The following is a 15,634-nucleotide window of genomic DNA, read 5'->3' as shown; positions in this document are numbered from 1 at the left end:
AACTAAGAGAAAAGCATGTATCTGCATCCACATTTATTGACTCTGACTTTTATGACTTTCCGGAATGGTGTTTAAGATCTTCATCATTTTTAGTTTATCATATATGAAATTCCTCACCGTCACTTTGTTTTAACAGCTTGTAACCTTTTGCTAATGTTGCAGTGACTACTTTAACAATTCAATACATATATATATATATATATATATAAATATTTATTTGCACTAGCAGAAATTATCTTCATTAAAGTCTGATGTATGTGAGCATACTTGATATGTTTTTCTCTCTCTCTTTTTGGCAAGTGATATTTTCTTAACATGCAAATGCTATTGTGTCTAACGAAGAGTATTCATTTATCTCTTCCTTAATCCATAGTTGCCATAATACACATATCATAAAGTATATTTTCATACCAAGGAATAGGCTCATGTTTTTAAGTGCATTGTAGATCATAGTCAGCTTTGAGCTTTCGTCAATTTTATTAACTTTCCAAAGATATTGGGCCAATATTTTTCTGTGGATCACAGAATTAGGAACCATGTGAAAATTAACGGTAAATTACACTCTTTTACAATAAGTGCACTTCTTGATGTTCATTTAAAAGTAGAAGGTTTAGGTATTATATATTACTTGCCAAAGAAAAAGTTGATGAATTGAACTCGTCCTTCATTGCACATATCACAATGCAGCCTTAATATGATTTTGTGCTTCAATCTTAATTATCTTCTTTGTATTTGCACGCAGATTTTGATTTTGGCTTTATACTTAAACAGTTTATATGTTAAATTTTCAAGAACAACTATCATTACCTTTCATAGAGGTGAAATCATTCTGGGTGATGAGGATAGAGTTATTGTTCGTTTCTTGAAGCAAGGCGTTTTTTACCATGAATTATAATCCCAGGTTTAAAATAGAAACTGCAATAATAATAAATTGTGAATCATGGTAATTTAGTACTTTTAAAGTCAACACATTTGCTTGAATTGCAGAGTTACATAAAGTAATTTTTTCTTTCATGATGCAAAGCCAATTTTTTTCTCTTGACTGTCTAAAACTTAGTATCTATATACAGTGTGTAGATAATTTATTCCTAGATATTGATTTTAGCTATTTTTATATTGAAGCATAAATTCAAGATTTTTTTTTTTATTTCTTTCTTCTAAATCAGTTATGTTAACTGAGTGATATTGAATTGTTAATGATACTAAATGTAGTGTGGACAAATTTTCATGTTTATTTTCTTTCAGATTTTCTCTACCATTTTGTCACTGCCTTTTTTTCTCTTAATGACAACAAAACAAATTTTACAAAATTTCAAATATATTTCTTCAGACTTGCATGGTTGCTGAGTTGTTGGTAATTCATTTATGTAATCTTCTTATTCTTTCTATCAGCTTTAATTTACTAAAAGTAACATATTTATTTTCTTTCACATTAAACACATTTATCATGCACGATTGGGATCCAGGCAATTTGAGAAGTTAATTTCTTTGTTTTTTTCTCTTCCAGTATCCTGATTTTATTTTACCCCTTATATTGTTTTTGCAAAAAAAAAAATTATGGAAGGTCACAGGTCTCATTAATAAATAAATTATTTTTGCATGACAAGTCAGTTGTCAAATATTTTTCTTAAATTATGCATTTTATAAATGAAGGAATTTTTCATATAAAACCAAAATCACACAAACCTTACACTTGTTTAATCATAGATACTACATGTTTCCCCTATTTTACAATATAATGACCAATTATTTCAAGTGTTAGAAGATAATTTAATAAGTGGTCTTTTATCCTAGTTAAAAAAAAAACAATGAATAATGTTATTCCTCATTAGCTAAAGTTCTTCTTACCTATAGTTTTAAGGGCACAGGTATCCTTTATGATTTTAATCCTCTGCGGCATATATCCCATAGTATTGTACAAGGTACAACAGTTATAATTTTCAACCCCTGTACAACAATAACAACAACAGCATATGGAGCCATTTACCAGTCACCTCAGACATATCAAGTCATGTCTTGGATTCTGCCAGTTTTCATCACCATGCTGGTCAATGCACATTGGTGATTTTCGTACCATTGCTCTCAAAAAAATCAACTTAGTAAAGGTGGCCCTGACTAGTACAGCCTTGCTGATCTTGGAAATGCGCAAACCCTTTCACCACGTTAAGGTATCCCCACTCAAAAATGCAGGATCATAGGTGTTGTTATCTTCTCAAACTCTGAAGTGATTGTGATAGTCGAGCGTTTTGGATATTTATGATTAGATCAATATCAAAGAATGGATAAGTTTAGTTTCCAGAAACAGCATATTTTTCGATGAAATGCCAGTCTATTTTTTGGATAAAACCAATTATATCTAAATTTAGTTTTTGAGGATTGCAATTAATTTTGGAGTTAAATTCAGTAGAATGAAGTGTTCATCATGACTCCCTCATATTGTCCTAGAAGGTAAATAAAACTCCAACAGCTGAATGTCCTGAGCTGTTTGACCTAGCTAGATATTCATCTTCTCTTACCTTTTAAATTTGGGGACCAGATTACCATCTTCTAGTGAATGTGGAAGAAATCAACTACAGTATATACATCAGTCAAACTTAGAGAAATGTTACATAGGTCATCTGAGTTGTTCCCAAATCCCACATAAAAGAGCAAGTGGTGCTTGCATGTGCCCATGCTTTAGCTATAAAGAAGTATTCCAAACCTTACCTTGGAGAAGCTATTCTGTCAATGTAGCCAGTTGTAGGAGCCTTATAGTCTCCTTTACATTTTTATTGAATTCTTGTAAGCTGGCATGATATCCAAGTAATAATGTGGGATCATTGCTAGGAGCATGTTGAAAGGCTAAACTGAATGTTCATTGAAGCCATAGAAGCAGAAGTAGTGTACAATGTACCTTCTTTACTCCAGCCGTGTTGCTTTCTGTCCTTCACGTTTAATTCATCCCCTTTGTTATCTTCTCAGTTGGGCATCTAAATGACTTTTATTTTTGCATCCATTTTTGCCCCTTGAGAATTTATCCATCTGGCTATGAGTCAAGAAGTTTGGTATAATGCTCTTGTAAACTGTCTTATATAAAAAAAAATAAAACATTGAGTAGAGTACAGTGGGATAAAAAAAAGATATGTAGAAAAGTTGTTGCCAGATTTTCATCCTACAATTTAGAAGAAAAAAAATCATACATAAAAGTTTTTTAAACATCTGTAGACCTGGAAAATTGTTAAGGAAATGCTCAAACATAATTATGAATGAAAAATCAACAGGTTGAAGTGGCTTAGTATCATGCCTCAATAGATGCTATAATCACTTTTGCAAAAACTTAGTCAGCCAAGCTAGACTAGAATTCCAAACTGACTGTTTTATGCAATGATTTTTAAAAGTAGGACACTAACTAGAGAAGATAAATATGAATGTGAGTAATGAGGTTGTTTTTCTGTTGGAACTTGACAGGATCATGTTCCATATTTTTTTTTTTTTTTTCAAGTGCTTTTCCCCCACATGAAATTGGGTCAATTACAGTATTTTGAATTGCTGATTATGAATCAATATGTAAAATTGCAATACAGAGCTATTTTCTTGCAATACATTAATATTGCAAGCATTTAAAAGGTTTTTGGAGAAAACCTTTTTTTTCCCTCTAAAATGGGAAAAGCTAATCACAAACATATGCAGTACAGTATGCAGAATTCCAATATATTTCCATTTGGCTGCATTACAGCACTCATTTGCCAAAGGAATTACTGTACTGTACTATACCTTCTTTTTTATCACGCTATCTGCGTCGTAAACTTTTAAAAAGTAAAAATCACCATTAGTTTTAGTTTTTACGGAATGCAGGGACTATCAACACAAAATTGTGTGATTTTGATTTAAAATCTTTAATGTGTCACTACAGTACAGTACTCAAATAAAATTCTAAATATCAAGATACTTTGGTTATGTCTCAATAACTGTATCAGCAAGAGACTGTAGGCATGTTATTGACATTGCATACTTCATGAATCTTACGTCAAATAATTATAAGTATTAATAGCATTGCAGATCGGTTATGATTAGATATTTAAGGTTGAGATAACCTACACTTAACATATGTTAACCTAAAGATTTACACATTATACAGTATGTTACCATTCGTCTTCCATAATTTATATTTGACCTTTTTTCTCCCAGATTTTTTATTTGACTGTAGTTATTAAGAACTAGTTTTGTTTACCTTGACTAACTGACATTGGGATGGATATTTGCTTCAGAATTGCAAGTGAGTTATGTGTTGCTGCAAGTGTTATGTGTTAGTGAACTAATGACATGCTTAAATGAAATCTAATTTGGTGAACCAGCTTTTACTTTCAAGTGCATTGGTGGTATTCTATATTTTACATTAGGTACAAATTATTTGAAAACATGAAGGAAAGGTATTAAATGCATTGAATTTAATAACTTTGAAGAGCATTGTAAATTGCAGTCATTACATTCAATTACTTTTTGGTTAATAAATTCATAAGGGCTAAATATTCATCTGATGCTACAGGATATAAATATGGTGTTAATTATTTTTTGTTCTTAAGATAACTCACTTTCTTTGGATGTAGGATTACTGCAATTGCCCATTTTATGTTCAGATGTCTATTTTAAATATTGTTTACTGTAGATTTTCTTCCATTGTGTTTAAATATAGAAAATGATTAATAAAAAGATATAGTAAACAATTTTCTTTGCTCTATGATTTTCTTGGCAAAGCTACTAGAACTCAATTTACATTTAGTATGTACCTATTGTAAGTTTCCTACAATGCACCTTTTATCTCTTGTTCAGAAGAAAATTTAAATTTAGACAAAAATTGACTTCTTTCTTCTCAGTGGTATCTTTGTGGGACTTTAAATGTAAAGACTAACTGTAAGTGTATATGACTTTTTTGTATGCCAACACGTTGTGAGCTGTATGTTTGTGTGCCTGTTTTGGTAATTTGTTATTTTTTATTTCTTAAAACTACTATTCTTCTAAACACAAAATCTGAACAAAAATATGATATATTCACATACATACTGATTTTTCATCATTGCAAAATACATTGTTTTATTTGTAAAATATTTACATTGTAATCATGAATACATAAAAATTGTATAATACAGAAACATACAATACAGTATATAGTATTTAAATTCAATCCTCTTTTCATTAATCTTGCATATAAATCATCCCACCAAACTCATAGACAATTATTCCTCTCTGTGATACTCTCCAGCTCCGTTCATCGCCCTAACTTCTATCATCATAGTGGATCTACTGGGCCTCAGGCAGCTCGTCAATGCCTTTGGTGTTTTGTGTATCTTCCGTGGACTTGCCGGAATCATGGGCCCTCCAGTATCAGGTATCCTTTCCACCCACCTACCAACGCCTGAGCATAGGTGACCAGGGTAGGGAACTTGAAAGAGAAAGGTAGAAGGAGAAGTTCCTCCTCTTGGTGGTGTGGTGGTGATGATACTGCTGGTCTTACAAATCATAAACATTTTTCTGGTCCTTCACATCTTACTTCCTTGACATGACCCATGCATGACGCAAGACTTAAAGTTCTTAAGCACAACATTGACTCAATGACTAAAGCATGACAGAATTGTATGTACTGTACAGTGCTCATTAGGTGTTACTCAACTAAACTAATTTAACTTGCATAGAGAAAGATACACACCCCCATTGAACTCCCATAGACTCCTAGCTATAAGTCACTGATAACTGACACGAGTAACCTTGGTCAACCATCTTCGTTACAAAGAGCACTACAGTTGAACTTGAAAAGCGTATTTGAAAAGCACACCTCACATAAGTTTAATCTACAGTTCTGGTAAGTTTTATCTAGTATTGCAATGTTGGGTATTTTAATGTTGAATTTGTTTGCTGTACTGTATCTAGCTTTAGAAAGGAAGTTCTGCGCAAGGAATATTTTATGCTAAATTTATTCTTTTTTATTTTGCTTCTATTTTTTCAACCTTTGAACATTTTTGTTCTTGTATTTTTACTGTCATCTATAGAAGAGAACTTTAGCATAGATTGATATATCAATAAATACAGGGCTATATTGGCATATTAATGGGGACATTGGAAGTGCTATGTATAATATTTAATCAACATTGAGAACTCATGACAAGCCAAGCTGCAAACCTAGTTTGAAAAGCAGCATACTCTAAGCCTCTAGTACCCAATAGGGAAAGTAACCTAATATAGAAAAAATAAACTGAGAAATTAAGAATAGTATTAAAAAAAGATATAAAATGATAACAAAAACAATATAAAATTTGATTTTATACAGAGGAGGCCAATAGTAATGGTTTTAAGTTTAAAGATGAAGATAAAGGTAGGAAAACAACCTCTTGATACACCACCATGCATCTTTGCTTCTTATGTAAAGCCTGCCTAATACACAGTTTGAAAAGAAAAAGAGGGTAAGCAAATTGTAAGAGAAATGTGTATTTATGTACCATCAACCAAGAGAGAACTAACTCATGACAGTGGAATGCCATGGTACCGAGGGTATAACACTATCCAAGTCTTGAGTACATTGGTTTGATCTTTGAACGAGCTGCTTATCAACTGTTTGCCGTATGGGTAGGCAAAGAAAAGAGCAGCACCCGGATAAGGATCCAACATCAATCTGTCTGATCAGTCTAACAGATCATATAACTGTCTTGTGGCAGTACCCCAATGGTTGGCTGATGCTTGACCAACATACTACATATCCAAGAAAGAAAAGGATATGTATAAATTGTGGGTTACATATGCAGGGTTTATCGGGAAGAAAATAAACAGAAAAGCAACAGAGCAAGTTGATTTACTGATACTGCCGATACAGCACTATTTTTTTGCATTTTGCAAGAGCGATTTGGCCTGTAGACCACAGTACAGTACTGAATTTTGGGTATTAAACCATTAGTCCCTTTTTTTGTAAGTTTACAATAGATGACACTACAAATATGTACAATAACAAAAATATTCAATTGTTATCCAAATGTCATTTCACAGGTCCAAAGCCTTTTGATGTGGGTGTTTGATCCTGTAATTTTGGTGCTAAAGTTTGTGCTATATCAGCCATTTCTAAAAATATCAATGTGCTTCTGTATTAGTGCAGAATTGTGAAGAGATATAAGTACTGCATTTACTGGTGTGTTTAGTCCTGTTCCAGCTGTTGGCTAATGTCATTCACACTGGTGACATGATATGATGATGACAGTGACTGCCTGACCTGCAGCACAGTTCTCTCAGCATAGCTAATGTACTAATTACAGTATTCATTTTATCAGCACAATAAACTTCAATCTATTGTGGAACCCCCTTAGAGAGAAAAGTCTGGTATTCATCATCTCCTTCAAGGTACTCTTTCAGTAACAGGGAATATTGAATTTTTTTGTAGTCAAGAAATCCAGCCTTTACTATTTCTTTCTCTGTGATTGATATGCTTCAGAAGTATGTTAATATCAAATTGAAATATTCATGCAGTAAGAGTATGAAGAACCCTAAAAATTTCCTATAATTATTGCAGTAGATGTATAATTTCATACAGGTACCTCATAAAACAAGTGTGCATATAGATTTCTCCTTTGTAAAAGAAAGTTTATTTTATTGCTTACAGAATTCAAATGTGAAAGATCAAGATTTGTAGCTTGTCAGCTTAGCTTAAAAATTTCAAGTTTGGGAAATAATAACTGTTAGAAGAGGTGTCTAAATGTGTTCCAACATTTTTTATCATGGTAAAGTACACATTACAGACATGTAAATTTTTTTAAAGTGAATTATTAAATGACAGGTACATGTTGTTGTTGGGGTATTAAAGCCAACACTTGTTGTTGGCACGGGCCTTTCCCTTGGTTGGCCCGTAGAGAATAATTACAGGTACAGTACTGTCTTTAGATGTCACTCTGTACAGTACAGTACTGAATATACAGTGCATACAGGTACAGTAGATATCTTTTAATACCAGTAATTTGTCTAAATACATGTCCGTTTATCTCTGAAGCCCCTTCAAAAAAATTTCATAAATTAAGAAAGTCTGGTATGTACTTAAAGCATGTCATGTGCAAAAAATTGCTTGGGAAAATTTTACATGTTTAAGGATATTCTTTACTCATGTAAAGTTTACTCTTCCACCTTTTACTGCAGTTGGTTTTATATAACCTCAAAATATAATTAGATAGGAATTTCACATTTGTTGTGCAATTAGACACAAAGGAAAATAGGAAAGGCTGGAAATATTTTGATGCAGTCTTGTGCTGTTTATTGGGAGCACATCTCTTATTTAGAAAATGTTTTCAACCCGCTAACTGAATTGGTTTTTATTGTAAGAAATGTGCTTCTAATGACAAAGATTTCAGGTACAGCCATCATCAAGCTGAGAAACCAGCAGCAGTAACATCAGTTCTTAGATGCTAACAGCAGTAACTCGGGTATTACTGTAGATGTAGGGGCAGGTGGAAGCAAAATATATTGGTACTAACCTGAGAGGGGCTTCATTACAGCTGCCTACATCTCCCTTTCGTCCATCATCCTGGTGGAACTCCTTGGATTGTCCCAACTCACCAATGCCTTTGGGTTGCTAATTCTCTTCCGTGGATCTGCTTCAATGGTGGGCGCACCAATTGCAGGTAGGTAACATTTTGAGATGTGCAGTCCAGTCCTAGGGTAACGCTTATGACCCACCATGCGCCGACATCTACAATTCCTCATGAGTTTCTTCATAAGAAAAAGAGAGAACTTTTACCTTAACAGTTAAGAGTTAATGCTAATGACTTCTGTCTTGTAGTATGTGTGTTTCCATTAGTAGATCCACCTCTTTCCCAGTTTTTATGAAAAAAAATTGTATTAGTTTTAATTATTATGCTTTTGCATCAGCATTGTTGGATCTACTTATGTAAAGGTTTTGTATTTTCAGAAAGTTTCTGTTTAAATATATAGCATTAGTAAATGTTTTCTGTTATCATTATAAGTTTGGCTGACAAACAAATGTGATGTATATAAAGAACACATCTGTCAAAATATAATCCTTATTTTATTGCTCTGCATAAAGTTCTCATACATATGACCCATGGGATGTAGATCTTTAGTATTTTAACTGTAAATATTATGGAACATAACTAACCAGAATTTTTTTTTTAAAGAACCATTATAAGTACCTAATAGTAAAGATTGCAGTAAATGTTTCTGGAAAGGTTTTCATCAATATGATATTTGAAGAGCATCCATTACAAAATATGCTGTACATTAATGCTTGTTCATTCAGGAAGTGAGTTACTTGTATAAATACTGTAATTGAAAATATGTATGAGAAGATATATCCAATTCTTAGAGAGTCATTATCATTTCACTTTACTGTACTGTTGTTTGTGAAATTCTTTAATAATTTTAATGAAATGCTGCTTCTTTCATTTTTATACATACAGTACAGTATGTAATTTACTTCTATTTTTTAATAATGTATAGACATTGAACCAGAGAATGATTTAAAGCACTAAATAACTATCATAATTCAGAAACAAGCCGAGACAGATGAAAGAAGAAACTTGGAAAGGAAAAATACTTGGTAAAAAAAATTATCAACTTCTAGTCAAGCTTTCTTAACAAACATTTCAATAAGAAATCCATTTTTATTTTATGATAACAGATACGTGCATATACAAGGATACATATAGGCTACAGTGGTATAGTACTTAGTATAATTGTACTCCTTTATTTCTTAGAAATTTATGTATTGAATATAGTACCTGTACTGTATTTGAATACATTCCTCTTGGTAACTAAATTATACTTTACTATGTTTTTACATTTATCTTACAGTACAGTACTGCACTTATTAAAAGCTGTAAATTAGTTAGCCTCCAAGAAACCTATCTTCATCCATATTTGAAATTTTAATGTCCTTTCCCTTTCAGTTTCATTAAAATAACTTTGTACAGCATGTATCAAGATTTTTGTTTTGGCAATGGATATATTTTGACAGGCCATGTAAAATATTGGTTGGTGCATATGGAATTATAGATTCTGTAAATACTGTACAGCTTGTAAATGCATGGTGTTAATGCAAAGGTCTTGTGTAATTACATTTTTGTACAGTATGTCAGGAAATTGTAGTACAGGTATTTCACTATTCTTAAATCTGATTGGCATGGGATTGACCATATTTCTAGCTGGAAAGGGAAATAGAGGATGACCAGATATTTTTAGGTAAGTCGGCTTCATTGACTAAATTTCATCATTGAAAGTTCTCAGTAGTTAGTGTGCTTACTTAGTTTTGGAGGACCATAATAGATTAAATAAACTAATCTAAATTAGCTTTGCTTGTTTACTGCAAAGTTAACTGAAATGCACACTTATGCTTTGGACATAACATGATTTTTAAATTTACTTTTGATTACTCATAAGAATTTATTTCATGGGTTTTAGAAATTTTTATTTATCACAGCTTCTCTTGTATTGCACAGTCTTTAGAATAGATTATATTAAACATTTTTGCTACTAACATCAGCTGTAAGTATTGCAATCATATGACAAAATTAAACCCAAATGTGTTCATGGAGAGGGAAATCTCTACTACATAGGAAATAGCATTGAAATTTCACTTCCACACAAGAATAGATTATAACTGATAAGTACTGTATGTTCATATTTTATATACCCTTAATATCTGGCCAAATAATGATAAGGTAAAATAGTTTGAAAATGTGTTCAAGTGTCTCGATACACACTTCCAAGGTTTTTCTTACTTTCTTACATTACTGAGAATTCACTTGATAGGTCACAAGTATATTTCCATTTGCATGAACACTTCAATTCCCCTGACTTGACTTTTGACTGTTTTATATTCCCTATGGCAGTTTTCAAGGTGCTGCCATCTTTACCTTTCATTCCTTCTTGATATTTGAAAAGGAATTGACATAAAATACTGTACCATATTTCTGACTTATAGAGATGAGTAACAGTAATTTCATTGTCAAGAGTATGTGTGAAAAGAGGAATACTGTTAAGGTACATGATTAAATGTGCCATGGTTTTTTTTTTTATGAATTAATAAGTTATGTTAGTTCCATGGGAAGATTATGGATTGTATTATTATAAATTTTATACACAATTAATAGAATTTTACTCATACAGTACAAATGATTTTGAATATAGGTATCTTTTGGGGGATTTAGCACTGCATGAAATTAACTTCTACTCTGGAAAGTTAGATTACGGGACTTGAGCTGTGCGGACTTGAGCTGTGTGACTTCTAGCATGAAACATGCATAAGGAGCCGAGTTGGTGAATTGGCTTGAATGCCTTAATGATAACATAAGAAGTAGTCTATGCAATTGTCCTTTATGGAGACAACATGGCACAAAAGTTTTGACTGATAAGAATGTACAAAATATTTGATTTGGCTTGAATTGATTGAATATTACAGTATGTTTGATTTACAAAGGAGAATAGCTGAATTCCACATTTAGCCTTCTACCATACCTCCGTTCCCACTTCCTTTTTTTTTTTTCCTTGCTGTCCAACCTCTTAACTTTCCCTTCATTCTGCAACTGTAGGGTTTTTGTCTGTGAAACATGGGCATTGATATACCAGACCCCCAGTGTGGAGGCCTAAATTCATAGATTCAAAGGATAATTGTAACTTCCAGACTGGCAGTATTTCTTAACAATATCCATAGGTACTGTCTCTTTGTTAAACATAGTACTATCACACCAAATCATTGTAAAGAAAAATTAGATTTTTTAGCAGTGACATACTTGCACTTGTGGAGGGCATGCATGGGAAGTGAAAGTAACGAGCTCCATTTGCAAGAAATTGTGTTTATGAATGAATGTACAAGTATTTTGTGTAGATGAGAAAGCTTGAGAAATGGTATGGAAATTTTTTATATATCCTTTGCACTCTTGGTCAAGTTTCCATTTAACAAAACAATACCAAATTTCTATCGTGTAACATTGATTAAGAAATGGAATATTGAAATATGTTTAAAATTACAGTACATAATTAAGAAATAAAATTTTGCAAATTTTTCAAATTTCAGTGCTGTACAGTAATGCTTTATGCTCTAATCCAATATTGTTTACCCTACAGGAAGCATTTATGATGCAACTAAGAGCTATGATGTGTCCTTCTATTCAGCTGGAGGCTTACTATTTGTGTGTTCCCTCCTTCATTGTCTTGTGCCCTGTGTACAACGTTTCTACAGTAAATATGAAATGCCAGTAAGTACTGAAATACTCTCTGTTTTCAGTTGTATTATCATTTGATCAGGAGTTATTAAAATTTTGAAAAGCTTTATGTGCAATCCAAATCTATACTTTCTGTTTCAAGATTGAATTTCTAAATATAAACTTGGGATTCAGTTACTTTAATTTATCAATATTATCAAGTTTACTGCATATGACATGTATAAACTTTTATTACTAAAGGAAACAGAACATTGACTTTCTTGTTATACAAAGAAAGCACAATATTGAATTTTTGTTAAACTAGACTTGATATTATATGCTTTAATGGCATGATATATATTCACCAATTAGATCGTAAACATTATATTTTATATATAACTTTGAATAGGTTGTATTTGCCAGACACTTGCAATTGCAAAATATCTAATCTGTAATATTGTATGATTTTAACCCATTCATTACTAAAAAGAAAAAGAAAAACAGCAAAAGGATATCGGATAAGGTATGTGAGCTGTGTGTGATGTAAATGTTATTACTTCACCTCATGATCACATCCTAACTACTGTACTATTCTGTAGTTATGTGTTGGCACAGTATCGTTTGTAAGGAAACACAGAGTATAGTACATTAGTCATTAATAACTGAGGGAGAGAGCGACATGTTATTCATATGAATTAATTTAACAGTACTGTACTATTGGGCAAGACGTTTCTCAGCTTGTAGGGTGTAGGCTATGTTTTATGGAAGAGTTGAGAATTTTGAGCAAAAGAAAGCTAACTGTTTCAGTTAGACAACTACAGTGAGAAAACAGTACTCTTTATGTTAATGGAATGAAAAGTGAAAGATAGAAAACAATCCAGCAAAGCCTGAGAGGATACAAAGAAACTTTATCAGATGCACTTTATCACAAAAAAGAAAATGGTTGTCAGTACCTTCGTGAGAATATTAGAGGGGTTAAATTTAGCTGCACATTGACAGTACAGTAGTTTTGAATATTGATGTACACTATGGTTAATTTTGTGTAATGATCACATTTATTTGTACCATTTTTTTTTTTTCAATAAAACCTTTAAGGGGTCACATGCTATTATTTCAAAGAAAGAATAATTTGACTATTATAAAAATAAATTTATATTGCCATGTTGTATGCAAGACCTTTTGTTCCTGGAGGAAACTGGCACTATTGTAAAGAACAGGTGAGCCTAAATTTCTTCCCCCTCGGCTCTTATGATTCTTTCTTTTAGAGGCCAAAGATGCACTTTATTGTGCTTTTACTTTTATCATTTTTGTGGTATAGTGCTCATTTCCTTCTCTTAAGAATAATAGACATACGTCTCCCATGATTGTACAACACAAGCTAGATTTATTGAATTATACAAAGATAACAAGCTTCTATCAAATAAAATAGATCCTAATTTGATATGCGTACTCTTTAAATACATTACGTTTAGCCGAGACTAGAGCTTTAGATGCATAAGCCACTTGTAAGAAAATTAAAGAAGCCTTAGTTTTGGATTTGAGTCTTCTCAGGCTACATCTACCCTCATAGGACAAGTTAGTAGTTAAGAATTCAAGGTGGAGAAACCTATTCTCGATTTGAAAGTGGAACTTAGATCGAGGATTGCGGTTTGTTAGATAATAAGGTTGAGAATATTGAAAATTTTTTGGAATATCTTCAATCATGAGTTGTAGAAAATACATTCTTGCACATAATGTTAACGTTTTTTTTAGTGCTTCACATAAGTTTGATATTCCTACTTTTGCAAATTTGGCTTTGTCAGTCTCCATGCAGAGCAAGTGCCTGTTTTGGCCAAGTTTGGTTAACATTAACCCTTTGAAGAGGAGGAAGATTTCAGAACTTCTCTTTCAATAGAATTTGATAAGAACGGAAGGCTGATTATGTACAGTGGTACTCAAATAACTGTTGTTCCTGTTTCTTGACACCAACAGTTTCCTACTAATACAGCGTTAAGCTCATTGTTCTTAGTGAAACTTTCAAAGAGCCATTTAGTAGAAGCACAATAATATTGTACCAGGAGATATTCTTACATCCTCAAAGGAATTAGTGTATTGTGGGTTTTTTTTTTCAGGCAAGATGTTTATGGCTCCTTGTATCCGAGATTTTATTAGCTTGTGTACATCAATACTATTCACTGCTGGCATAAAACTAACATCTATTTAACCATCTTTTAGTGTTGGACCTGTTTGTGTAGCATCTTGTGCTGGTACAGGTGTGACTCCAGGCTATGGAGTATTTCATGTTCATAGTTAAACTCAAAGGAAGTTATGGTTAAATTTGTAATTGAAATTTTTTTAATGAAATTAATAGGATAAGTAAGTTTTACAGCCTCTAACTAATTGAGCCATCTTAAAATGTGATAAAGAAATTGGAGAACCTCCTTTTTGCAAATTATTAGCAATTCTTTTAGTTTTATCATTATTTAATTAAGGAAGAAACAACAACTCATTCGTTTCAGCTTTTACTATCACATTCTGAATTTTGTTCAGAAATAAGAGGTAGATTTGATGTAGTCTTGCAAAAGGCTATAGATGAAATCTTTAAACCTTAGGTTCTCCTTTGGTCAATATTCCTCCTATAAAAGAAAATAAAGATCCATTGTTTACCAGACATGTAATTTTACATCCCTTCAAGTGGATTCAGATATTGAAACCATTCTTAAGTTTCTGATGAAATCGTCTTAACAGTCAATACTGGAGAAAAGTAAGTTTTCCTTTCTTTCTAAAGAATTCAAATGAACAACAGAAAGGCAAGTAGAACTTTGGTTATTAATTCTTTCGCATATTCTACCATAGTAATTGTATACAATTCTTTATTATAATTATTATTATTATCTAAGCTACAGCCCTAGTTGGAAAAGCAGGATGCTATAAGTCCAAGGGCTCCAACTGGGAAAAAATAGGCCAGTGAAGAAAGGAAAGAAGAAAATAAATAAACTATAAGAGAAGTAATGAACAATGAAAATAAAATATTTTAAGAACACCAAAAACATCAAATTGGATCTTTCATATATAAACTATATAAACTTCTAAAACGAGAGGAAAAGAAACAAGATGAAATAGCAGTCCAAGTGCACCCTCAAGCAAGAGAACTCTAACCCAAGACAGTGGAAGACCCTGGTGCAGCGGCTATGGCACTACCCAAGACTAGAGAACAATTGTTTGATTTTGGAGTGTCCTTCTCCTAGAAGAGCTGCTTACCAAAGCTAAAGAGTCTTCTACCCTCACCAAGATGAAAGTAGTAAACCCCTTGAGTGAAGAATTGTTTGGTAATCTTTGTTGTCAGGTGTATGAGGACAGAAGAGAAGTGTAAAGAATAGGCCAGACTATTCGGTGTATGTGTAGGCAAAGAAAAATGAGCCGTAACCAGAAAGAGGGGTCCAATGTAGTTCTGTCTTGACAGTCAAATGATCCAACAATTCTGTAGCGGT

General features: G+C 32.4%; 1 protein-coding gene across 10 annotated transcripts in view; it reads left to right on the top strand.

The window, feature by feature from the left end:
- LOC137657758 (monocarboxylate transporter 14-like) overlaps positions 1-15,634 on the top strand; it is a 244,032-nt gene that overhangs the window by 215,534 nt on the left and 12,864 nt on the right. For 9 of the 10 annotated variants that reach the window (XM_068392236.1, XM_068392247.1, XM_068392238.1 and 6 more), the window contains 2 exons: positions 8,502-8,627; positions 12,088-12,218. In XM_068392236.1, the coding sequence (XP_068248337.1) occupies positions 8,502-8,627; positions 12,088-12,218 (257 nt within the window). Of the gene's footprint in view, positions 1-5,239; positions 5,366-8,501; positions 8,628-12,087; positions 12,219-15,634 lie in introns of all 10 variants that reach the window. The other variant, XM_068392237.1, reaches the window with a different exon arrangement.

Source organism: Palaemon carinicauda, chromosome 18 (assembly GCF_036898095.1).
Source record: "Palaemon carinicauda isolate YSFRI2023 chromosome 18, ASM3689809v2, whole genome shotgun sequence".
NCBI classification, from domain to species: Eukaryota; Metazoa; Arthropoda; class Malacostraca; order Decapoda; family Palaemonidae; genus Palaemon; species Palaemon carinicauda.
The sequence above is the reverse complement of the archived record's forward strand: the minus strand, read 5'-3'. Positions and strand labels throughout refer to the sequence as shown.